The 26,970-nt window shown below is 42.6% G+C and overlaps 1 protein-coding gene across 1 annotated transcript in view; it reads right to left on the bottom strand.

Moving 5' to 3' along the window:
* Positions 1–26,970, bottom strand: part of LOC111231259 (PH domain leucine-rich repeat protein phosphatase 1-like) — a 42,531-nt gene that overhangs the window by 12,868 nt on the left and 2,693 nt on the right. The window contains exons 2-4 of the mRNA XM_022758306.1: positions 3,283–3,479; positions 2,191–2,316; positions 1,162–1,310 (exon numbers count right to left, since the gene is read on the bottom strand). Coding sequence (XP_022614027.1) covers positions 1,162–1,310; positions 2,191–2,316; positions 3,283–3,479 — 472 coding nt within the window. The remainder of the gene's footprint in view (positions 1–1,161; positions 1,311–2,190; positions 2,317–3,282; positions 3,480–26,970) is intronic.

Genomic DNA, 26,970 nt, shown 5'->3' on the forward strand with positions numbered 1-26,970 from the left:
GATGGTAGAGCATCATAAAATCCTGACCTCCTACCTCACTCATAATGTTCTGTCAGGAAGACACAACAAGCATTCAACAAAAACATGCAAAAATGCACAGCCACACACACACACACACACACACACATACAGACAGACACACACACACTACTGTACATTCAGTCCTCTTAAAAAGAAAAAAATCGAATGCCATACTGTATCAAGACTTTGTATGCACTGACCCCAAATCTGTAGCCTGCAGCCACTTTTTCTGTTGCATACAAGCATGCAACTCTCTCTCCCTTGCTCGCTTGCTCTCTCTTTCTCACACACACACACACACACACACACACACACACACACACACACACACACACACACACACACACACACACACACACACACACACACACACACACACACACACACCATTCTGCAAACACATACTAAGGAATCAGATTCACACAATTCTTTCAGTTAAATGGTAAAAATCTATTTGGCAATAATCTTCAGAAAGAGATGCTGTGACAGCCACTGTGTACCAGTGCGTACATGGATGCAAATTCATGCACGCACACACACACACACACACACACACACACACACACACACACACACACATATGTCTTGGATGTGGGCTTTAATCTGGGACCATGATAAGCAGGCAGCAGATGGTGCCCACAGAGAGAGAGAGTGAGGGAGGCCAGGGACATTAAAAGCTTCCCTGCAGATGCATCTACCCCTCTGCGCTCTGGGCTCGATGGGCTTGGCCTGGCACAGCCCTGGCTAGCCTCTTTGGTCCGTGTGTGCCAATGGCCTCGGTCCTAGACTGCTTAGATCGATGGCTTGCAAATTGCAGGCAAAAGCTAAAGCTGTCCAAATAGCCAGCCATGACCTGCTGTGTCCAGTGAAGCCTCACTGTGTTTTGTCTCTCCCCTCCTTGTACAACAACCCAGCTCATCTCCTGTTGTGGCCAAATTATGTTAAGCTTTGCTCAAACCTTCTCAAGTCTCATCTTGCCCAAGCCAAGCCCATCCAAACCACCCTGTGCCATCTCTTCAACCTGTAACGCCCCCCTCAAGTCCATTCTCTCTTTTTGTATTTTCCACTCCTTCCTGCCTCCCCCACTCCTTATAGTTTAGCCTCAGGTGTGCTTACTGTACATTTACAACGGCACTGTACCTCTGCAACTGCTGCAGCCGCTGGTCGGCAGGCAGAAAGTTGTGTTTGAGGTTGAGATGGGTGAGGTCGTGGCTGTAGAAGAGGTTGGGAGGAAGTTGCTCCAGGCTGCAGCAGGACAGGTCTACCGAGTTGATTCTCTGGGACACCATCTAGATGGAGGTGGGGAGGAAAACAAGAAGAGTGGTGGGGTGAGAAAGAGAAAGAGAAACATGGAGTTTAACAGGATTATCTCTTCTGCACAAGTCTTTACAGGTTTACTGTGTGTGTGTAGCCTGCTGCTAAGGGGTCAAATGTCATTCAATAGCCAATCTTCTTAGGATTAGTGAGTCAGAAGAAGTCGAGGGAAAGTCCAACAGGTTAGCGACCTAACATCACATATTACATCATCGCGTAATCTAGTTAACAGCAGGTGCGTAGAGCAGTTAACCCATGATGATTTGTTAGTCAAATTTACAGAGACACAGAAGCTGCAATCTGAAATGAAATGACAGTTTAAACGTCCGCTTCAACTTAAAGGAGAAAATCTACAGTCTGTGAACTTGAGCCTTTCAGAGCGGAGTTAGCTAGAGGCTCAGCAGTTGTCACTGGGGCACGTGCTGCTTCTATCCAGGCTCCTATTCTGAGTGGCCCTCTGGGTGCTGGTGACATGCATGTCCCTGTTAATATTTAGAAAAGAGGTTTTCTGGCTATGGCCTACTTGAGTTCAAATGAGAGAAAAGAGAGAGAGAGAGAGAGAGAGAGAGAGAGAGAGAGAGAGAGAGAGAGAGAGAGAGAGAGCCATGAGTGGTGTTCATGTGCGAGTGCACTCAGAGACACTTGGGTTATACTGCATACTACAGAGTGGCCAGCAGTGAAATATATGCATAGTGGGATTGTGGTCGGTGTAGAGCCAGATTTTTTTATACTTCAGCTTGCAGCCACGCATGTTCTAATGTACAATGCAGCTGACCCATAAGTAGTGCCGGGGAGCATATGCTCATGTTCTCCTTCTCTTTCTCTAACCCTCATGCACATGCACACACCCAGTACCTTGGCAGCGTGTCTGTGCCAGCGCAGGTGCTCCGTGAAGCTGTCAAAGCTGACGTAGTAGGTTTGACTCTGAGGCCCTGCCGAGCTGAAGGCCAAACAGTGATTGTGCTTCTTCACCTCCTCGACCTGCAACACAAAACACACCAGGAGTGACATTAGGAGTTTGATATACTGACATCTCTGACAATTAACGATAACCCCCACCCCTATGGAGTCAGACAATGGGAGGAAAAGCTGACACATGGACGTCTCAATAGAATAGTGCTTATTTGAAATGGCTTCTGTTGAAGAAAATAAGATGCTTAATGGCTGCAGGGTAAACAACTTCAGTCAAGCAGAAGCACTGAGATCATATAATGAACACATGTGCGTGACATAAGCAAGAATAAATGTATGTGAAATTACTTTTTAGACACGCAGAGTCACACACACAGTCAAGCACATGGACTCTGTGAATGAATGCCTGACTAGTTATGGTGTCTGAATAGATGCATACGCCACACACAGGCACATGCAGAGGCACTGTGTGGATGAATGGTTGACTAGAGGTCATGTGCTGTGTGAGAAATGTTTAAAAACTGGGTGTGGTGTTGTATGGAGAGTCCTTTGTGTCAGGCAGACAAGTAGAAAGGGCTTTTCAGGAGAACCCATAGAGCATAATTACTGGCCTTGCAGATACACAGATCCATAAAGCAATAAACAGATAAAGGTCATTTTTAGGCAGGCAGTTTAAAAAAGTGCAGAGAGAAAAAATGCCACTTGGATGTTACGGTGATCCATTACACTAATAAACATTATAGCATGTCTTGACTGCAGATTAGAAACGGAGAAAAATATCTCTGCAGAAGGCTGAAAACAGAAAATTGAAAACTGTTAAGTAAAGGACAAACAGTTGTGTGATCAAGGACAGACTTCACTGTGGAGGGAGACATTTGCAGAGGGTAATAAAAGTGACTTTGGCAGGTCATATGACATTATGAGTTCATGATCCACAGCATAAATTACATAACATATCCATAAAACCATCAGGATGAGAAAAAAAAAAGAAGGAAGACTATGCGATGCCAGCTGTGCTCTGTGACTTGTACGTACTTTTCCTCCAATGAGCGGCAGGATGTGCATCTTCCCTGTCTGGCTCTCCTTAACAGAGGAGACGATAAGGCAGGTGCCGCACAGGATGACCTGCCGTCTGGTCCAGCGGTTGACCGGTAGCTGAAGCTTCCCTTTCCGAACGTTGTACGTCCCCGACAGCTGGACACGCTCTGAGCTCTCGATGCTTTGGGGTTTCCCTGGGATGAAAAATTAGAGATATTGTGTGGTTAGCAGCAGATTAGATGTGACCTTGATGCAGCTCTGGTGGATGATTGGGTACAGGTTAAGGACAAGAATGTACATAGCATAAAATAGATAACATACAATAACATAAAATAGATAAATATCAATGCTGTCATTTTCAAGACAGGTACACAATGACACTGTGAAAACCAAACACTCTACAACCGTGCTAGCAGCACTGTGAGATAGATAATGGTGAACTTTACGGGGTATAATGTTTACCATTGTCAGCATCTTAATTTAACATGTTAGATTGACACAAAGTACAGATTAAGCTGATGGGAATTTTATTAGTTATATAGATGTTTGGCTGTAAATCAAAGTACTGAACTCTATTTCACTCTGGGCTGCTGCTGAGGATGGCTAAAAACTGATCTGAGCTAGCCCCTACCTAATGCCACAAAGTGACAACTATACCCACGGAGGTTAGCAGGATAGCTATCACAACAAACACCCTCACAATGCTGGGTTAGCATAAGATCTAAATACATTCAGCAGCACAACTGTCAGCGTTGCGTGTCCCAGTTGGGGGACACACAGGGAATTGAATAGTCTAGATTTGCATTCAGTGTAGCTCTACATTAACAGAGTCTCAAATTCAATACCAGGTACACCAGTTCTAAATTATGCTCATACAATTTCTGAGCTGCCTTTATTCAGTTTTACCCATCTGTCTTCCTCTCCTCCATGCCCTGTTCTCTCGTTTCACCGTCAGCCTGCCAAACCTGACAGGCTGCTTATCAGGCGTTCTGTCAGCCAGGCTGTCTTATCGTTCAGTCTAAACATCCACCTGCTTTCTGTCTACCTCCACCTCCGCAAAAACATCCCCGGGCTGGCATGTGATGTCCTCCTCCCCCCTGTCGTTTCTCTTCTATCTGTCCGGCTTCCTGGCTTTCAGTTTCTCCTTCCTATCTATATAGTTTTGTGTTTAACCTCACTGTTTTTCCAATTCGGCCAAAAGATTCTTGACTTGGATTACAAAGTTTTCTTTTCCAAGCGACAGCCTTAGAAAATGCCTCAGACGGTGGCCTGCTGTAAACCTGCTGCATCCCTCCAGCACCGTCCCTTTCACACATATTTCACTTCACTACAACCCCACAGAGTGAGGCAGAGAGGGTGTGGAGGTGAGTTACAGAGAGGAAGAAGGAGTCAGTAGGGTAAGCAAGTGCGAACTTGCACACGCTCTCATGGCTTTAAATAATTCAGGGCTTTTACATGCTGACTGTTAGGCTAAGGCAGTAGAGTACTGTACTGCAAACCGCTCTCATCCAACAGGCTCAGCAGAGTTTAATAACATTCTGACCAGAGGTCTGCTTATTGGAGCTGATCTGGCTAAAGCTGAGGTCATGACATTGCATGCATAATTTATTCTTTACATATACATATATATTTAACATATACATAACCGACAAACTTTGGCAATCACATTTTTTTTCATTATTTTTTTACATCAGCAGTCACGGAGCCCTGACCTTTCCTCTTTGCTACAAGCTAATCTTGTGTTCACAGCACAATCAATAGCCTAGTTTACAAAGGGATATTTGCTTTACTAAACGCTGAGTGTGTAACATAGCATACTATTGTTAAATGTTGATTACAAGGGTGAGCAGTCTTGGGACATTCATACATAACTAGTGGGCATGCAGCAGAGCACAAGCCTGTGTACAGCAGCAGAAAGCATAGAGATGCAGCAGCCTGCACAGCAGTTCATGTCTTCTTACTTATTCTTCTTACTAATTTTAAGTTTTCTGAAGAAAAAGAGTGAGAATGAAATACGACACACATCAGGCATACATGTAAGACCCTCCCAACACCATGCAGAACATAATACTGCAATTTAGCTGTAAGATTTCTTCCGTATGGAATGGGAAACTTGAGAGATTATATGTGATATTTCTTTGAAAACAAACAAAAAAAACCTTTCAATTTGTGTATAAACTGCTTTAACACAAGTGGGTGGTTCTGAAAATAAAGGTATGCATCTCCTTTAAATGAAGGGCTATTTACATACCTGCCAAGCGATGCCAGCTTAAATACAGTCGTATAAAAGCAAATGCACTTCACACTGTGCACAAAGCTGCGAGGCCATCTATAATATACTGTATATGACAGTTCAAATTGCATAAAAGCACACCTCTTTTTCATAATTTCTCTCTGTTCTCTGGCATTCAGCCTCGACTTCACAGCGGTAATCAAAACCTGGCAATCATAATGTGGAGATATATACAGACAAATACATTTTAATGAGCTATCAGGATGTGACAGACATCTGTAATATTTCATATTCTTTGTTCTTACACTGTATTCACAAGTTAATGTTTAAAAAAAAAAAAAAAATCCTGCCAAAATCCAGTTTGTGATTATATTGTTAGGAAATTTACCTAAACTTCAAAATAAAAGGCAAGTTAGATTTGTGCTTTTTACGTACAGCGCCTTATTAAAATCCCCACAGGCATCTTCACCTATTGTGATTAGATCCTGCTACAGTCCTTAAACTGAACTGAGAATTATCTTTCTTGTGCTTCACAAAAAAGTTCAGTTCCTTTACATTTCAATTTGTACCAGGTCCCAAAGAAAGAAAGAAAGATCTTTAATGAAAACTGAAAACATTTCCAAATTGTTAGATTAGAAAAGAAAAGTGAATCCGTTGAATAGTCAGACTTTGGGGACTGAAAATTCAGAAGTCAGTGAACGTTGCTTGTTGTTTTATTGTGTCTTACTTGCACTGCCTCCAAAAACTCCAAGCTGTCCCTTCTCTGTTCTAGTTCCCCGTCTCTCCATTGCTGATTTCCACACTCATTTAACTGCACTTCTGAAACAAGTGGAGTGTGCAGCAAGCGAATAAAACTGCAGGTTTTATCTCTCTTTAAAGGGTCATCATTATCATCCACTCCACAGGAAATGCTATTAAATAACTGGGCATTTGTGTTATTGAGAGTATATGTACGCAGTGGTGTGGTTGCTTGCTGGGATCAAAACCCCAAATAGTTTTGTGGTAGATAGTTTTGGGGAAGGAGGGAGAGTGGAGAAAATGGCTTAAAGAAAAAGAAAAAGAAAAAGAAATTTCATGCACCAATTTCATTACTGATGTAAGGTAGCATGCCAACCTGATGAGACACCTACACCTAACACACAAGCAGTTTTACAATCCAACGGACAAACACATCAGGTGTTCTCTTTTGTTTTCACTTACAAATGAGTGGTCCAGATAAGGGAGTTAAACTGGAGACTGGAGTTTTCTTTAAGAGGAAACGTGGGGAAGGGAATGATAAGGAACACAAGATAAGTAAGCAAACTAAAGATATGAGTTTTAAAGGTAAAAATTTACCAGCATGTACCTAAAAAGAAAAACTTAACTTATATAACATTAATACGTTGATATTTTCATGTTGCTATTTAGATTTCCTGAAAAACCACTTTATGTTTTCTTGGTTTTATTGCTGCTAATATTAACGTATCTAATTTAAGCCTAAATAAAAGAAGGGAGAAAAATGAAAGCAGCATTATAGGTATTATTAAATTTCAGATCACCACCACCAACCAAAATCTAATCAAGGCGTCCTAAGGCAAGAAGCTATCTGTCCACCAAATTCCATCCAAATCCATAAAATATCTTGCAACCATAGAGACAGGCCAACTGGCGTGACTGAACAGACTGGTTACCCCCTTCCAACTTCACTGGCTGGAAGAGGTAACCAGCGGGAGCATGTTTTCATGACTGAGCTTAGGAAGGGGGTATGTGTTGCATTAGACAAATTATTCACAAGCTTTTAGCCTCAATATGTCACATGGGCATATTCCTACTATTTTTAGGCCTTTTGTTGGAACGTGCTCTCTCCCACACAAGCATATGCACAAACACACGCACCCTACTCCTCCTCCTACTCTTCCCCTTGCTGACATCCTCACATACACACACATGCTGACACAGTGACAGTGATTAACCATCTCCATATGTGCATCCATCTAATTGTCGCCCCTGAATGTTGATGGACCAAAAACAGCAAGAGGTTTTTCAGAGGGAGAACAATACAGACAGCTTCGAGTGGGCTGCTTTTGTGATAAAGAGAAGTTTTAAAGCTGCTCCTGTTAGGATGTTGTAGTTTACAACCATCACACATGGACGTGGGATGACTGGAAATGTTTCAGTCTGACCATGGGAATCCACAGCGGAGGAAGCGGGGAGATGGGTGGGACTCCCACGTGAGCATCCTGTTTACAGGGGTGGACCAGAGACAAGCGGGGGTCTCTTGGTAACCTTACAGTAGAGGGAAGGAAGTTATAAGAGACAGTTGCTATATTCCAAATGTATGAACCACTGGCCGCCTACGCTAGGAATATTTTGAGCAGCGCTGATGTTAGTCATGGTGGTCATCCCATAATCTACGGGCGATGCATGAGATGTGAATTTAAAGATAATAGACAGGCCCTGCAAGGTGGGAGTATTCATGTGAAGAAGTCATGGTCTATTCCTAGACCTACTGCATGTAGGAGCAGGAGCACTACAGTGTGTGTGTGTGTGTGTGTGTGTGTGTGTGTGTGTGTGTGTGTGGGTTACTGGAGAAGGCTTCCTTCCTTTTTCCCCAGGCTCAGGAAAAGACAGTCTCCCCTTCACACTCGGCTCCAAAACACACACACACACACACACACACACACACACACACACAAACTTGTACAGTAGCAATGAGAAAGCGCCTTATATTACTAATCTGTCTGTCAATAGTGAAAAGTATTCCTGTAACAATTTAAAGGCACAATCGGGGATCCAAGTGTAAACAAAAGGGGAGCCCCATCAACAACAACCAAACTAACAATTAAGTTTTTAATGTTTGGAAAGCGCTAAAATGTTTTAGGTTTGTAAACGAGTTAAAGTCATCATTTCATTATTGCAAGTCTTCAATTACGTGTCAATTGATTACAGCATTTGACACGGTTCAGTTTTTCTTCAATGCTTACCATCAACGTATGAGAGGATGTACGCTGTATGTTTAATTTGTTCACTCTCAAAATGATAAAATGAGACACCCAAGAGACGATCTCAGTGCAGTACTGTGACAATACATGGGAGCACTTTCCTGTAATAGTGAGGAACGGTTCAATTTAGGACTTCAAGCCTGTGAAACACACATTACTGTATTATTCAAGAATGAGCATGCAGATGTGTAACAGCTGCTACTGACAGTGAGCATATAATATTTATACATGGGTGTATTTTCCCTAAGACAACCATGAAGGACACAACTCCTGGTTTCCCTAATGTCAGTGTTCTCAGGAAATGTTTCCACTACCAGGCTACAAAGCTGCTTCCCAGATGCCCTGCTGCCCCTGCTATCCATCATTGTTAGTCATCAGCACCTGAAGGCTGACCTCTCTCCATCCATCTCCCAGTTAACAGATCAACGTTTCTTTCCTCTGGACCTTCTCAGTAATAACAAGGATGCATCCCCTGGTTAATCATCCTGCCCTGCTAAATGTGACCTGACATCAGCACACCTCCACTACAGGACTGGGCATGCCGTACCGTAGGGCATTGATGACCCACATAAGTCACAGCAGAGCACGAGCATGCGTAGGAGCACACTTGCTTATTCTATAGGCAGTGACAGATGTGATGCACCGGATGGTAAGTCTCTAGGACCTATGAATGCTTCTAAGCCCGTATCAGGTTCTTACTGTCTTTCACCATTCGAGTTTTTTCAGCTTCTCCTGAACTTTATCTCAACTGACTCTCGTTAAAGATCTAACTGCAAAGCATCTAGAAAAAAAACAACTCTAATTAAATATCAGACTCGTCATAAAACGATCAGTGCAGTGTTGGAGATACTAACTTATAAAGAGCAAACTAGAGCTGAGGGAAGTTGGTGGAGACGCAATATAGAAATAGATGTAAGACAGAGCGAGGCCAGCTGTTCCTCTGCGACACAAATAGCTGCAATGTCCTTCTGTTCAAAACGCACACACACATGCGCACGCACATTGTTAAAATGCATCTACTCAAAGGTGTGTGTTTGCAGGCGAGGGAGGGATGTGATTCCCACCTCTGATCAGCGACGCCCCTTTGCCTAAATCGCTCCACTCCTTTATTTGTTTTTCCATCTCTCCTCCCTGTCTTTCTCGTTCTCTGTGGATGACTTGAGGTGATTACTCAGATCCAAAGTGACAGGCTGTGCTAAGCCAACTGTCTGCTCAGGCAGCAGTTGACAAGCCTCGCTGGGAGGTGGGAAAGGCCATTGCTGGTGACAGGCTGCTCGCCACACTCACCTAAAGTGTTCCACATTTTTTTTCCTGGCGTTACACTTCACCTCTCTGCACCTTTCACAGAGATGCACATGCTGAACTGTGAACATGTGGTGGCAAAGAACATTATCAGGAACGCCGTTCAGCTTCACAGTTTCTGAAATGAGTGATCTGTAATTAGTTGCTTCTTAATCCTGCAAACATCCTCTTCAAAAAGTTCCCACATGTTCTCACATAAATGGGTCCATAGAGGTAGCAGGGCATGCAACCCCCCCTGGGACTGAGGAGGTGTTGATGCGTGAAATGTGTCAAGCTGTCCTTTGTGCAAAAGTGATAAGAAGATGAGGTACGTGTTTGCATGGGAAATAAGTGAGATGCTCCTTCATTATCTCTGTGTGACACTGCATTTGACACATAGGCCAACATGTGTCTGTGTGTTCACGTTTAACGTTTTGACTGCAAAGGAGGTTACGTTAAACAAAATGTTCAGCAGTCAAAATATCAAACAAGGACATGCTGGAGAGTACTTGGATGGCTTTATTTAGTTTGAAGCGGCTGGGTGTCGTGGCTTTAAGGATATTGATCTGTACAGACGTTTATGATCCCCAGATGATGAAGCCAACTGACTTTTCCTGTAGCACCACAACGAGGTTCACAATTTTGGTTTGGAGTAAAATGTCTCAAGATCTAATGGATGGATTTCCATAAAAAGTGTTGCTGATGTTCATGTCCTCCTCGTTGTAATAGTTTTTGTTATAAAATAATTCTGTTTTTTTCATTCCAACAAAAAAAACCCAATTGTATTGAGTCTATAATAACTAGAGTATATTAATGCAAAGTTGACTCAAAAGTGCATTCAACAGTGAAATCATGATAAACAGCAGTAAACTCTGCAGTGTTTGGACAGCGCCACAAGCAGCTGATTAGCTAGATGAGTATTTATATAATCATCCATGTTGCAGCTTGCTTTTATTGTCTCATTAATTAATAAAACAATTAAACATGAGTAGATTTTTATGCATTTAAGATGGGTTAAACCACATCTGTGAATGTTTATGATTTTAAAAAAAGGGAGTGGTGAGGGTTACAGTACAGAATTTTAACTATCTAGAAAACAGTAAAACAATGTCTACTAATAATTCATAAGGTGACAGGCAGTCTGTGTGTGCACTTATTTTTTTTGTTCTCAGGAGAGTGCTGAGGAGTGCTTCCAATCCCACTAGTAAAAAGCTGAGTGACACTGCTTTGTGCTTCTGTCTGTTGTCAGACACTGAACATCCTTCAGCTTAAATAGCTTAGCCAAGGTGACGCTTCTTCCCCCCAGTCTGCATGGCTCTCAGCTGATGATGTAGCAATAAGGAGCAGGGCTCTCTGGCCCAGGGAGCTCTGGGAAAATACGCTGCCATGGCCCAGGTGACCATGAGACGTCCCTCCATCCGCGGAGAGAGGGCGAAGTGGATAATTAATAGATTGATGGATGTCCTGAAATTCTGATATCTCATCTCTCCTAAACATGTCACCTGGAAGGACACAATCAGACAGTAACACATACACACACACACACACGGGCGTGTGCACCGACACTATACAAAACCTCCTCTTTCAGTCCAGTGAAACACATCCTGAATCCAAATGAGGTCACAGCCTGCAATATCTTCCCCATCAAACCATTATTACCCTTTGCCCCTGGGGAGAAGGGAACTAAACAGCCCTCTGCTATTAAAGGCATTGTACAACTCGTTATCAGGTCAGTGCATTACCATACATCGCCTGTAGGGGCAGTGTGTGGATGCCTAATGGAACAGGGATGACCTGAAGGAGGATTTGTAGTGCTCTGTAATGCTGAATTATCGTCTTTTTTTTTTTCTTCGCTTGAAATTGACCCACTTGCAAACTCAGTTGCTCTTCTACATTTTTAATTTCTAACATGACTTAATGCACAACAGCTGAAACTCAATCCACTTCCTACCTTTACATGTCATTACACTAACCTAATGCAAATCTGTGTTTATGGGCAGAAGCAGAAACGGATACAAATACTCAATCATAACTCATGCGCCTGACAGCTGGAACGAGGAACTACAATGTGAACGGCGCTGTAAGAGGTTAATAAATCAGGTTGTGCAGCTATGAATTTTTAAATAAATGACTTATCTGCCCTTAAGCGAAAGAAACAACGTTTTCGTCAGCAGTACTGTCCTTCACACTACCCGCTGCACTGTGAACATGCTTCATCATCTCATTCAATCAATATCCACCTAAAAATACAACCAAATGCAGCGGACAGAGAGGAGAATTGCATTATGGTTGCTTCGAATTGCAGGTGTTGGCATCAGCGTGTGGAAAAAAAGAAGATTTCCCCCAGTGATTCCCTCTGTCAGTGGAAGGGTCGGATGCTGACGTACATAAATGTGCGCTCCCCCTCTCCTCTCCTCTCCTCTCCTCCTCTTCCCAGCTCCACTCCTGCTGCTGTTATGTAATGAGTGTGTGTTACGAAACCTTACATTGGAAAACACGAGCCCACTGATCAGCTAGCTCAGAGTACACAGGCACACACATCAGAGCTCTGGGGATTGGTTTCACCCCCCCTTTGCTTGTGTGTAAGCGAATGCAAATTCTGTCACTGTGCTCATGCATACAATATGTGTGCGTGTTTGCTATAAATTAATTGAACACATGCACGTGAATGCGAGGCTATGAAAGTGTGCAGAGTTCCAAATGAATTATTTAGTATGTTTGTGGGTGAGCGTGTACATAATAATGATAATAATAAATGTAATTATATATAGATAAAAGTATAGGAGGAAAAAAAAAAAGGCTCCATTACAGCTGCATGTTGCGGTACAAGAGTGGATACTGAGAGCTATGCAGGCTGGTCTATGGCAAGAGGGAGGGGGATGGAAATAAAGAGAGTTCCAAATATAGGATAGAGGGGTAAAAGAAAACAAGGTGAGGTCAAGTAGAGATGGCTAAAATACATAAGGGATAAAAAATAATGTATATATAGATAAACACATGTATAAACAGAAAGAAAAGGAATTGGCTACAGGCATATCCTGTCACCTCAGGCAGAAAGACTCACAAGAGGGAGAGTGCTATGAGGCTAGCTGAGCTAATCTCAGTCAGAGGTAAACCTCTGCATTCAGAGTGACACAAAACAGACAAAATACTCTCACGCAGACTCTACGTTCTTTTGGGCTGACTAAAAAATGAGGCATTGTACAATTGTATAAAATTATTCATGAACGGATATTAAAGGATAACTACAGTTGGGGTTTATTATGGTTGTTTTCATTTGTATCAGTTGATGTATGTAAACTGTGTGCATGCACGACTACAGTCAGTGCAATAAGCCAAAGATGAACCAAGAACGCAGTGAATGATAATAGATGATTACAATGAACAGTTTTGGTATTCATTTTACTGTTTGCCTTTGTTTCTCTTCCAATCTTTGTCTTCCAAGTATGTTTTGCAAACCTGTGGGTTTTCTTTAAAGTTATAATACCATGTAATAAAATTTATGGCCAGTATTTATTCTGCTACAGCCATGAACAATATTTGCATTGCATTGCTCTGTATAGTAGCTGCCATTGACACAGGCAAAGTCTGTCATTAAGCATTACAGATTCCTGCAAATAGCGTGCACCTGCACATTGGGATTCACGGGAATTAATGCGTGCACGCACTGGACCAAATTTAGTAGACAAGAGCCGGTGCATGTGCACATTGCAAGTCATTTGTGCGCATTCTCATATGTCACGTAATGACATCGAGTGGAAGAGCAGAACAGCTGTTCCCAGCTGAAACACATTTACACTGGTACAAGTATGAGTACAGTGATGTATGAGGAACACAAGCTGCATGAGCTGCTTGTCCTTTTATGTTGTGTTTCTGAAAGTGTAGCTGCTCAAAGTGTTTCCTGCCCCCAGTGATCGATAAACGTGTCATTTCGATATGAGCTCTGGGACTTGCCTTATTATGACATCCTTAGCATTACCACCAGCAACTTAGTGTTGCCAAATCAGCCAGAACTGAAATCCTAAACACTAACAACTGAGTGATCATCACACTGCTTGTGTTTCTTGTTTTGTCAGACTTCTTCTTAGTATTCGCAGAAATTAATTTTATGGCATAAGTGATAGAAATTATGGCAAAAACTACAAGAATATGATTCATGTGGTAAACGACCAGGATTACCCTTTAAAAAAAGAAAGCCAAACACACACACAAACACGCACGCACGCACGCACGCACGCACGCACGCACGCACGCACGCATGCAATCATGTACTGGCAGATTCCTTTAAACAAAAGCAAAAGCATTTTGTCACCAGAGACGCTACAAGAGAGCAGCGAGGTATATTAACTGATGATGTGGAACCAAGCAAGCTTTGTGACGACCTTACATCACAGTTCAGGCTAATTTAATGCTTATCTTTTTTGTTGTAAGTTAACAACTCAGAAAAGACTTTGGTGTCTCAGTCAGCTACAGTGAGTGTCTAATATCTTTCAAGCAAAAGGTCAGATGTATTCTCCATCAAACCCGCAGAGTGTTTATGTAATGCTGCTCCGTGTAGATAGAGTTAAAATGCATGATAAACTGGCTCGCTGGTGTGGAAGAGGATGACTATTCTATGTTGGGAAATAATGAATAACCAGCAGGTCATGAATGCGTGAGAAACAAATGGAGGCTGCGCTTCCACACACAAACTAAAGCAAGCCTGCACATGCGTGAACTGAGTTACTGTTGTGTGTTGATAGTAAATTGGCAGGAGAGTCACGGTGCCCAGTTACGTAATGGGTCTGTGTCTTGCTTGCTTTGCTTGCTCACACACACACACACACACACACACACACACACACACACACACACACACGTTAACAGGTCATCACCGGACAGGTTTTAACTATGTGTGTGCATTTTTTAGTTTTTCAGAGGGCAAGGATTTCTCAACTGAACTGAAATGTTTTAGTTTTTCCTACTTATCTTCCTCCATTACCTATTCCCTAAAGTATATCACATCAGGTTTCAATATCTCCAGCTGTCATCCACACTCTCTAACTCTTCATTCCTCTACCTACTTTCTTCTGTTCAGATTTAAAGTCTGAGTGGTTTCATGTGTCGGTCCTTGCAGGGATTCGCCATTTCTGGCCCAGCTTACTCACGACCTGACCTTTCTTTCTTCACTCCTCACAAAACCCCAGCTCTCTTTTAAAATATGTCAGTACAGGATCCATCCTGCTTAAGTGTCCTGAGGAAGCACCCAGAGGCTCAGGGGTTGCTGCTCTGTAGCTGATAATTCTCTCTGACCTCTCCCAAAGAGGAACAGAAGCAAAAAGAGAACTTCAAAAGATAATGTACTACATTGCTATTAGTGTCCTATTCAACCCGCGTCTGCATTCACAGCTTCCGCTCGAGCCCCAGACTGGCACACCCCTCTGCTGGCCCCACCCACAGCCCTCCACATGGCAGCGGTCCCTGCAGTGTGTCCTCAGCACAGCCTGTGCCATCACGCTCAAGGATACACTGTTGACAGTTACGGGTCACTGCAGTCCAGGCACAGGGTGGCACACACTCATGAATGATGCAGCACTCGCCTTCAGTCTTACAGCTCTCTCACCAACACATGAGGACACATAATCAGGCCTGCACATGGGCAGTGCATGCACAATGACAAAAAAGCGAGCTGCAGCATGTAGTGGAGATGCAATTAAAGCAAATCCCAGAAGCCAACAAACAATGTGTGACACCACTGAGGTAGATTCTCTGCCTAGAGGAGCTTTTAACCAAGTTATGAACTGAGGCTTTCATGCCCACTGAGAGCTCCATTATAGTGTATGTAACATTACAATAACACTTTATTGATATAACCCGTCAAATGGACTCACAACATATAGTGCACGGCCTGCATGACCCATACATATTTTTCATGGATTATTCTGACTCCAGTTTAGTGCTAAAATAACTGGCCAATTCATCAATTTATGGATCAACAGGAAACTGAGAATACTAAGAATAACTGATAATCATTTGTGTTATTTATCAAAGGGTTATTGCAGCAATTTAGTATTGTACCGCCATAAAGTTGGTGCACTTGCAAGAAAAAGAGCGGTCAAAACCAACGCAGCTGAGTTTTAGCTCCTCGTATTGCTCAAGTTCCAAAGATGCTGGATCCTATATGTCCCATTATGCAACATGATAGTGTTAGACTGCCCCTGCCTGATAAATGCCCATATCTGTGAAACTCCACACCCTGAGTTTGTAAAGATTATTTGTCATACGCTAATACAACATGTGCAGTAAAAATGCAGGGTTGTATACACTTGCAGCTGTGTTAAAAGGGTTGGTGTGCAATAATGCAGGCTTTCTGTTATACAATCATAGTGTCAAAGCCAAAGCAAAAATAACCCTGATGACATCACTCGTTTTTTTGTTTTTTATCAGATGATGGAAAGCTCTCGCCAGAGCCACAGAAGAAGTTCTCCAACTGCTTTCACTGTGAAAAGTAGTTCTGGCAACAAGTAAACTAACCTTGGTTTGTAAAACTGGTAAAGTGTCTATTTAAGGAAAAATGCCAAACATTTCCTGCTTCCATTTTCTCACATGGGAGTATTTGCTTCTTCTCCTTTTTTTATAATTCTAAATTAAAAACCTTTTTTTTTTTTCATTTTGGACTCAGACCATGAATATTAATATCACCTTGATTTTTCACTGTTTTACAGACCAAATGACTGGTCAATTAATCTATTAAAAAAACAGGTAATTGACAATAAGGAAAAGATTATTAGATTATCCTGCTGTGCATATTTTTTAGATTTACCCAAATCACATGAGAGGTTTCTCAAACACACATTATATCTCATGGTTCAGGGCACTGGTTGCTCATCAGCAGCGTCACTGTGTCACTTCAGCCTCCGCATTCTGTCACTCAGGAGTTGCTAATGGCCTGTATACAGCAGCAGCCTGTCTCTGCAGCACTCCATACAGCTTTGATAAAGTGCAGCGCCTTATACTGTATGGGGGGGCTTAAAGAGAGCAAGAAAGAGAGGGGAGTGAGGTATTGTCATCTTAAGCACCAGTACAATAACCCCCTCCCAGACACACAGGTTTAGGTTTACCCACCTAGCATTCAACCCCCCTGGGAAGAGCATCAGGGGAGGGTGAAATATGAGAGCCGGGGATAAAGGGAGAGTAGCGATAAAGGAGCAGGCTGACAACACCTCCCTCTGATACCGAGGCTACAGAGGCGAGATGAGAACGCTAATTGGTAAGCCAGTGAAGGTTTGATGTCGCACAAAGGGTTAGAGCTGATTGTGGTGGAGTGAGCATGGAAGTGCACGGATGAGTTTATGTGTCTCTGTGTTTATGTGTACGTCAGTGATTAATTAGCTTGCAGGGACTCCCGCCTGTTTGTCGCCCTGGGTTTCCCTGTTCATTTGTACCACTGCATTAATAATGCCTGTCAATGACAGAAATGAAGCGAGGACATTTTACATTCAGGACTCGACATTCTCAGTTCCTCAATCTTTCTCTCCTCGTCTTTCTCTCTCTCGGTTCTTTTCACAAGAGCATCGTCATGGTCAATATTGCCTTGAGCTAAAAGTGCTTCAGTAAGTGTCTCCCTCTCAATACCAGCATCATGAATCATCTTAGTAAATCTGACAGACCACTGAAGCTATACAGGAACAATTATCCAAAATCAGTCCCTTCACGTTGAGAAGAAACAAGCGATAAAATTCACCTTCATTCACAGTTAAACAAAATATGTGGTAAAAGCACAGTTTGAGAGTGTCCCAAATTTTTAATTATTGCTTAAAACTTTATTTCAGTGCCACCGGAATCAACCATGCCGTTAAATGTTTACCAAACACGAAAGTTAAAAAAATATGCTATGAATTACCATCCGTATTCCTGTGCCCTCCAGTAATACTAATCTTGCTCAATTTCAGCATGTCACTAATTTAATTAAAGAGTTGAGGCTTATTTTTGACACTCAAAAAGAAGCGATAAAGGTTTTAATGGAGATACTCTACAATTCCACCATCCCAGCCTGAAGGCCGGCACGGATGTCCATTAGAGGGAGAAAATTTAAAGGTCACAATAGAACAAAACTGCAAAAGATAATCGGGTAGGTTGTTTGTGTCGCAGCACTGGCTGGGTGAGACGTGAATTCTATTAACATTTGAAAACCCAGGAGGAATTCAAGCATCAATTCAGAAGGGATTCATATTGTGTCACAAAACTAAAATTATTGAGATAATAAGTAAAAATTTCAATTACAGGAGCAACAGAATTTTGCATTACAAACACAAAAGCACCTCTGAGTCCCCTCCTGCACAAACAGCCAGCGTATTTAGCTGCTGCACATGTCAGTCAGTCAGTCAGTTGGTCATGAGTCAAAGAATAAGGGCATAATAAGTGAGCAGAAGCAGCAGGGCCACATGTCTAAAGGTGAACACAATCTTTCTTCTTCCTGTGCTGAAATTGCTTTGTGTTTCCAATAAAGTATATTGAAGCTACCTGCATCACTAACATTGTTTACATTGTAACACCAAGTTAAGTATGCATTTTTGTGTTATAAGTGATAAACCAATCTGTGTTTTCAAAACATGACATGGCACAACACATGTGATTTTATGTACTGTTTGTGCACTGAGCATGTGCTACCAATCAACAACATTCCTGAGCAAAGAAATGCAGATTTAAGTAGGGGACAGCAACATTTTCATACATGCAGTTCAGAGCAAGAAACTGGGTGTATACCAGAGCAGAGCACTGTACTGTAATATCATGAGGAGTGTGATTGGTGGGACGAATGTTGTGCTTGGCGAACCAAAAATTGCAGCCTGCTTGAGGCTCCTGTCTGAACTTGTTTTGTTCATACACAAGGTTGTGAAAGTGAAGTATTTGTGCCATTTGATTTCACAAATACACCAAAGCTGACACACTTTCCAACCATTAACTGCCGGAGAACTACGCTGCGTCTTGTTAATTTAATGACAATTTTGTAACAATGCATGCTGTTGGCTGCAGTTTGCCAACGAATCTGGTGTCACAGCCATCATAATGCATTATGCATGATGCCAGGAAACTGTCTTTATATGAGCAGTGTGTGGTTACAATGACATAGTTTGTATCACTGATTGGAATTATGATCTGCTAATCCACGATGAAAGACAAACGACTTTCAGTTGCAAGTTTTCCCTGAGGGTGGACCACAGACACACAGATAATCGTTTGTTTTTGTTTGTACTTAACCTCTAACGCCATTTATTATCAGAAGCTATGAAGAACTCTCATGGTTCAACTAAAAATGGAAGCGAGCCACTGGGATGTTGCATGCATCCAAATTGTTCTGATTTTATATTAAAGGCTGCCGTGTTATGATATTCCTTTGATAGTGGAAACAAAGCAGAGTAATAAGGAGATTCATACGAGGGAAGAGGACAAGCAATAATAAAGGTAAACAGTGACAGTTATTATTTCTAGTCCAGCGATTCCCCTTTTCCATAAAGTATTACAAATGCATCTGATGGGCAGCAGTAGCCACGGGGTAACTGAGAAGGAAGTTGCCCATGAAGACAGCAGCTACACAGTCAGTTGTTCTTTAATCCCACAGAAGGACAGCCCACAAAGTAATCAGACCCCAGATCTGTGGTTAAAGCTACAATCAGTCCAGTTCAGTGCAGAGAGAAAGGAGGGAGAGACAGAGAGGAAGGCTTTCACACAAGAAGAGTGAATGGGGGAGAGACACAGAGAGAGAGAGTGAGAGCGAGAGACAGATAGAGAGAGAGAGCGAGAGCAAGAATTAAAGGGCTGCTCTCTCCCGATGATGCGCAGGGACAGAACGAGTGAATGAATGAGATTGTGATGTTGTTGCACATTCCCCTGGCCCCACGTGCTCACTTTTCTCTTTCTTGTCCTTCTCCCCCCCTTTCCTTTTCTTTTGTTTTGTTTAAAATTTAACAAGGTCTGGAACAGTGGAGGGCTGAAGCGGGCATCCGGGGTGTTTTGGCTCAGCTTCATGTCACATGCAGGGGCCATGTGAACAGAGTGGCACTGACAGGGTGGGAGGGGGTAAGGGGGTGCTAGGGCAGTGAGAGGGAGAGAGAGAGGGATAGTGAGAAAAGAGGGGAAGTCTTTAACCAGAGGGACTGGGAAGCAGTGTGAGCTAGAAAAGAACTGGGTGCTAGCCGAGCGAGCGTTAATAAAACAACTGTATTTATGAGAGATAAGATGAAACTGGAACTAGAGATAATATGAGACCGCCCGGCAAAAAAAATAAGCATGTGCAAGAGCAAACAATAAAATGCAAATGAGGAGGACATGGAAGAAGGAAAGTGAGAAGCAACTTCCTGGTTTCAACAGGTGACAACTCCACTTTTTTTTCCACGGCCTGGGTGATAATCAAACTGCACAGCTAACAGTAAACGACAAGCAAATTGCCATGTTAATGATTGAGACTGGCTGCACATTGAGAGATGTCTCCTCAGTCTCTCTGCGCTGAAAACTGGACTTTCAGCTTCACAGATCTCAGACGCACTGCTCCTACGCACACTGATTTACCACATTTATGGGGCACATCAGTGTAATTGAATGCAATCCGATATAAGAGTCTTGCACTAAATCTAACTTTTATGAAGCTAATAATCGTCTTTTTTGGGATGTGGTGTTTAGCTTTCGATAAATCTGTTCAGTTTGGGGGAATATTGGGTACAATGAATTATCACAATAATCAATTTGTAAAAATATAACTTTCTGAGAGGGTCATTCATTTGTATTGTTGCTTTTGATATTTTATATCTGCAATAACTAATTTTTTTGGGCACTTTGAAGCATCAGTGAATACAACAGTGACATATTATTATTTGTTAGTACACAGTTGCCTAATTACACATCTAGCAGATATGAAGCAACAGTAATTTGGAGCCATGTCTCTGGCCATCTGATCAGTGTAAGTCCAACATTCACTCTACTCTTAGTTCTGTTATTGGTCCCCATCTTCTCCTGACGGAAATACATGGCTCTTTAGCTGCTAAGTGCTCCACTATGTTCATCAGCTAGTCACTAACTTTGTCTCTCTGCTAGGCGGGAAGCGTACAGGGCTTGTTTTTTCCAGAATGCCTGTCACAGCTGAAAACAACGTGATGAGAGCGGTGAGAGTGAATCAAAGTTACAGTAACATTACAACTATAAGCTAAATTGCTCCCTGGAAATGAGAACTGCAGAGTTGGGTAATGGTTCTCTGTGGGATCATTGCTGAAAGTAACCCCTTTGACATTCAAGTAGTCATGTGATCCTTTGTTATGATAAATAAATATATTACTATAGGATTTAATTATATGTTTTGATGAACAGTACAGGTATTAAACAGGTGACTCCGTGTGAGAGATAAAAGCTGAAAACGTAGTAAAAGTTTGGAACTTCAGCATCTACAAGAATGATGTGCTGCGCATACATCTCCGGATCAAAATATGGGTCCCGTACATTAACCACAGTGTTGTACATTAAATAGCTGTTATTCCTGCACATCTATGGGCTGTGGCTGTATCCTCCTCCTGTTTGCTTTCAAAGCCTTCTCTTTAAAAGAAACGCTCGCCAATGAGGAAGTATCATTCTTGTGCTTCAGCGTTTTTTGAGAGAGATGAACTTTAAACTAGGTCATTTCATATCAACAACTCTGCCACCTTCTATTAGAGCAGAGTCCGTCGAAACTACCTCAGTTCCACCCAAACACACCTTATCTAGCTGTGTCCAAAAGACACAAACAAAGATTTGGGGACAGTTTGGTAAAGCTCTGAATTCTGTTCAGACAATACTATTTGCAAAACACTTTTTTCTGCATGGCAGGAAGGTGTCTCAAAACAAAGATCTCCAATGAACAGCTGCCCCAAAGTCTAGTTCCTATGCACTTGCAATTTCTCAATGAGTGTTAAAGAAAATGAAATTGGAATTTTAAACACAATGTGAAAAAGCCTCTCTGGAGACTCAAGCTTTGTAAAACAAATCAGTGTAAGCACCACTGGAGCGTTGGTATTTAAAAACCTCCCATCCAGGAATTGACACAGTTCTGTCCTGTACACTAGCAGGCAGGCAGGCTGTGTGTTCCCTAATCGGAATTTTTGGGCCTCTTTAATGCTGAGAGTTGCAGATGTTGTCTGGTATTAGGCTGTGCTGCTGCTGATCAAAGCTGTGGAAAGTGAGCCCCTGCTGGCCTGCCTCTAATCCCCCCTCATGCATGTGGTCAAGGCAGGGGCTGGTGCTCAGCTCGGGGACAGTCAGCCTCCTCCATGACCCCGCTGAAAGGGGGGGGGACCTTTTCCTTGCCTTTGCTTGTGAACTCCATCTACTCCAACCCTTCGAGGTTTCTGGGGAGGGTTCAGCAAGGGCAGTCTGACAGACAGCTGAGAGGCCGGGCTGCTCCCATAGGGCAGAAAAAGCCGCTGCCCTGCCCAAACGCCCCCCTTCCCAATTCTGTGTCTCAGAATGTGCCGGCAGGCAGACAGGAGTGACATATCAGCATGGCATTGTTCAACCTAGATTCGGCTGCTTACCACAAAGAAATGAGAATTTCAATTGCATAGCCCCCCCCCCCCCCCCCCTCTTTTTTTTTTTTTTTTTTTACTTATTTCCACAGGGGGCAACACAACTGTACATCAAAGCAAGCACAAACACACACGGAGAAGGCAAGGAGAAAGAGTCCTTTTAGGTGCAGTAGATCTGTAGAAATAGACCTGTGCAGTTTGTTTTTTGTCTATCTTTTATATTTCTTTTTATATTTTTTAAAATATTTTTAATATATTTTACTACTTATTTAATACAAATATGAGGGTGACCTGTAATTCTTGGAATGAAAAGCAAATAAGCTAGGGAGGGATAAAGAGATATGGGAAGATAAATGGAAACTGTCAGATGGTGTGAGGGAGGAGGAGATGCGAGGAAAGATAGCAATGGGAGAGGGAGGGGGATCGATCAGTAGAGAAATTGAGAGAGGGAGGAAGATTCTGCGCGAGAGGAGAGAAGAGGAGGGTGGGAGGATGTCAGCCAGGAAGGCAATCTATATTAGACAGAAAACAGTTCCCTTGGCTTTAACTGCTACAAGCTGACACCACCATCCCATCCATGTCTGCCTCAGCAGACACACATGTGTGAATCCTCAGAGATACACACATCCAGCCCAACGCTGACGCTGTATGGCCACATTTCATTTAGGACCACTTCTACACGTGGAGCCGCATGTGAAGAAACATGATATACATAAATCTACTCTTTGATTGCTTGCTTTTATCTTGAGTGCACACATGCACAAGTGAACGCAAAAAAAAAACAAAAAAAAAACTGAGCGCATACCGACACATGCGTATTGGATTTGAGCTCCGGAACGTGTGAAATCTGATTACACAATTACATAATGACTCAGCAATGGGCCATTTAGAAAGACCATTAGCTATCAGGCGAGGACATGGATGTGAGAAAGGATGAAGCAGCCTAGTGCCTCACTTCTGCAAAGATCTCCCATGGGTGTTTGCAATTGTGGAGATGCTGTAGTTGTGGTAAATTAAGCCATGTTTTGTAGATTTAAGCGAAATTGACACAACAATATTGCTTAACCAATGGGAGGGATCCTCATGTTGTTATCAGGATAACCAGTGACCGCTCATAAAACAACCAAAAAACAATGACAAAAGTCATGTTTTGGTTCTCTTCTGCCTTTGAAAATGTTTTCATAGCGATGCAAGAGTGAGTGTGGGAGCAATCTGGCGTGGTGACTGTACGAAGAGAACGACGTGGCACAGACAAGACAGAGTGAGCGGTTCTCTGCTTAATAGCTGCCACAGAGCCTGCTGGAGAAAGCTGGGAGCTTCATTAAGCCTTTAAACCCTGCAGAGTCCTTTAAGTCATCACGTCACCAGCCGCTGCCTCCTCAGAGAAGGCCTGAGGTAAGAGTGGAAAGATACAGCCCTGAATTGAGATTCATCAAAGCTTTTACAGTAATTGAACTATCACTGTCTTCTTGAAATGTTAAAGTCTCGTGTCCACATGGAATATAGAAAATTATATTAGCAGAAGTGAAGCTGCTTCCATTACTCACGCCTCTGTTCGGATTTTTTTTCTGATTGTAAGTTGAATGTTTTTATGTATGTTTGCTTCTAATATTGATCAAAACCCTTTATCATATAAAACTTAAAAAAAAAAAAGTCTAGGAACTGAGCAAAGTTTAAGATTTCTATTATGTCATTTGGCAATACCGATATTGTGCGTATTCTTATTTTATAGTTCTGTGATCGTCTACACAGGAATATACATTTGTAACAGATATATCTATACATCTATTGTATGTGACCACAGATTAAGATGGAGGAGCAAGCAGCTCTTGTGGAAAACAAGAGAGAAAACTCTTAAAAAGTAAGTGAAAAGTGAAAAAGTTTGAATAAATATACTAAGTTCACTTTTATGGAATATTTTTTTTCTTCCAAGCCTCAGTATTAGCACAGTGTTTTGGTTCTTAAACAGATGGTAATCTGTCATCTCAACCAGAGTTGCACCTTGGTCACAAAGCAATAAAAATAAATGTAAATAATTATTTAAATTTTGTAAATAAGCACCTCAATTATACTAGTGCGGAAATAAGGATGAAATCAGTATTTGTTTTGAGAATCCATGCAGAGAAAACTTTACATTAAACTTGCATTAAAAAAGGTGCACTATACAATGTTATTTTGAAGAAATAATTCACATTACTAATCCTGATCACAACATTTGGTGCAATCATAGCAGCTATAATTTTTTTACCATAAATGAGCAAAGCTATAAAAAACCTTAAGAAAGTACATATTAGACCTTTGTTGTGTAAAAGCAGAGCAATTATCCTCAACATTTGACAACACATCTCTGCTTTGATTAGTTCTGCACGAACAGTTGTTCCTGCCAAGTTCACCTTGCTGGCAGATACAGAAAACAACATGGGAATTACCTGAAAATTGGGTGCAGCATGCTGAAACTGTTATTGACCCTGACTGTGTTTCACAGAAGCTTGAGCTATAAACCTGCGTGAAGCTGAAAGGAATTAATACCTTGATAGTTTCTAGGCCAGTACACGCCAGTGGTCATTAATTTCACTCACAAAGCGGGCCAAATCTTAACACCACTTCAGGTTTACAAGAAAGTGCTTTTAAAAAGCAAACATTTCAACTTTAATAGGGTACGAAGAAAGCTCACAAAAAAAGCAGTGGGTATGCTGAAGTGCATGGATGAGAGTGTTTGCAAAGCTGAGTAGGCTAATGAATCTAAATAATTTACCGTGCTGCTTTGGTTTGGATAAGAACTCTGGGTCCTCCGCCTCTAGGGAAACCCTGTGCCAGTGTGTGTTAGGGTTCAGTATGCCATTTCCTTTTGGAGTTAAAGACTACTACCACTGGGTAAGGGAACAGAGCCATCCAAGCAGGGGGCAGTTTCATTACTTGCAGGGCTGAGGATCCCCTGTCCTCAGAGCAGAGGCACTGTTAGTGAGCGACAGTGACCTGTACCCTACACTTTTACTTGAATGGGCAATCAATCTCTCTTGAGGAAGAATACTTTCATTTAGAGCTATGGCATCCTGGGCTTGTCACCAACAGAATGTGCATGTATCGATTATATGAGTCTGTGTATTTTACTCTTTTTCCCTTGTACTCAAAACTCTAATAAAGCTGGCTAGGCATTACAAGAGGCTCCTGTGTGGGCAGCTCTGAAAGGATCACTCGTAAGCCTGCCAAAGAGGACAGCGGCCCTTTGATCTAAGCAGCCTTCTGTACATGTGCATGTGTGTGTGTGTGTGTTTGTGTGTCTAGTGGGGCCAAGTGAGTTCTCTCATCTGGCCACTGCAGAGTATGTGCACCCAAAGCATGACCTGACCCCTTCAAAGTCAAACTGTCCTCTGCATTGTCCAAAGGATCTGGCAAGATGCATCATGGCAACTCCTCAACTTAATAGCCCCCTCCCATCATTCCTTCTGCTTCCCTAATCATGCTGAGTGCTGAGTACCTCTTCTGCCGCTCTTGTTAAAGATACAGTGCAGTTTATTGGCTGCTTGTGTGCTTAATATCTAGGTTACCACTATAACAGCACAGTGCTCTTACTGAGAAACTGAGCAATAAAACAGTTTAGATACTGGACTTCCTGTATCAAAGGCCACTATGCATACAGACAAAAAGGCCTTTAGTGCGACTGAAGTCTACAGTTGTGGCAGCTGCGCCTGAGAGTCAGCCAGCAAGTCAGCTGAGGCTGGCCCTATCTCCACTATCTGGGCAGGACAACCATTCAAAGTCAGCTCAACATGTGTCAGCACGGTATCCCCTCGCACACCCCGTCTGCAGCCCCCCAGCCCCCCTTGCTCCACTTCCTCCTCAGCAGACGTGCCTGACATTCTAGAGGAGCCAGCGTACATTCCTCACATGCTTCGCTCGTGTAAGGAAATGGCAGAAGAGCAGGCCAGACATGTCACAAGTCCATCAGCTCTGCTTTCCCTTTACAGTGCATGCTTCTGTGTGTGCTCTTCAGTGTCCTTCTCAATGTGGCTGAATGAGAATTAGGTCTTTTGTGCAGACTGCAGCCTAGGTGCTGAGTGGTGTTACTGGCTGTGAGGGGCAGGAGAGAGAGCTCAGGTGACCACAGTTAAGCTGTCTCACATGGGATCTGGAGGCGTCGCCCTCAGAGGGGCATCAGGGCTTCTTTTGCCCGCCTGTAGCAACTGCTGCTGCTGCTGCTGGTTGAGCTCAGCTGACTGCACAGACTCATGTACTCATGTATCTGTTCTTTTACTGGATGCACATCCATCCACATGAGCCCCCGGTGAGCACGCTCATACAGCCTGCCATATGATGCTAACTAAATGAAATCATTCTAGCAGTACCTCAAGCAACCCAGTGTTTCAAGAGCACAGTAGGTCATGAAGCACATGTGACTGTGAACGTGAACAGAAGCACATGTGGCCATTTCAGCTTCGTATTGAGTGACCTCTAGTTCAACAGCCTCTCGGGACAGAGTGTTAGCGCCTCTGTTTGTGTCTTTTTTCCACACTTCAGACCCAACAAACACTTTCTCCTCAACTATCCTCACCAGACATTCAATTTCACCCCCCACCCCCCATTTCACTTCACTTTCCTCAGCAGCCACAGCAATAGCAAAAGTGGCGGAGGCAGTGGCGTGGTGAAGAAAGGGGCTTCCTGA

This window comes from Seriola dumerili, unplaced genomic scaffold (assembly GCF_002260705.1).
Source record: "Seriola dumerili isolate Sdu_G_001 unplaced genomic scaffold, Sdu_1.0 BDQW01000291.1, whole genome shotgun sequence".
Classification (NCBI taxonomy): Eukaryota; Metazoa; Chordata; class Actinopteri; order Carangiformes; family Carangidae; genus Seriola; species Seriola dumerili.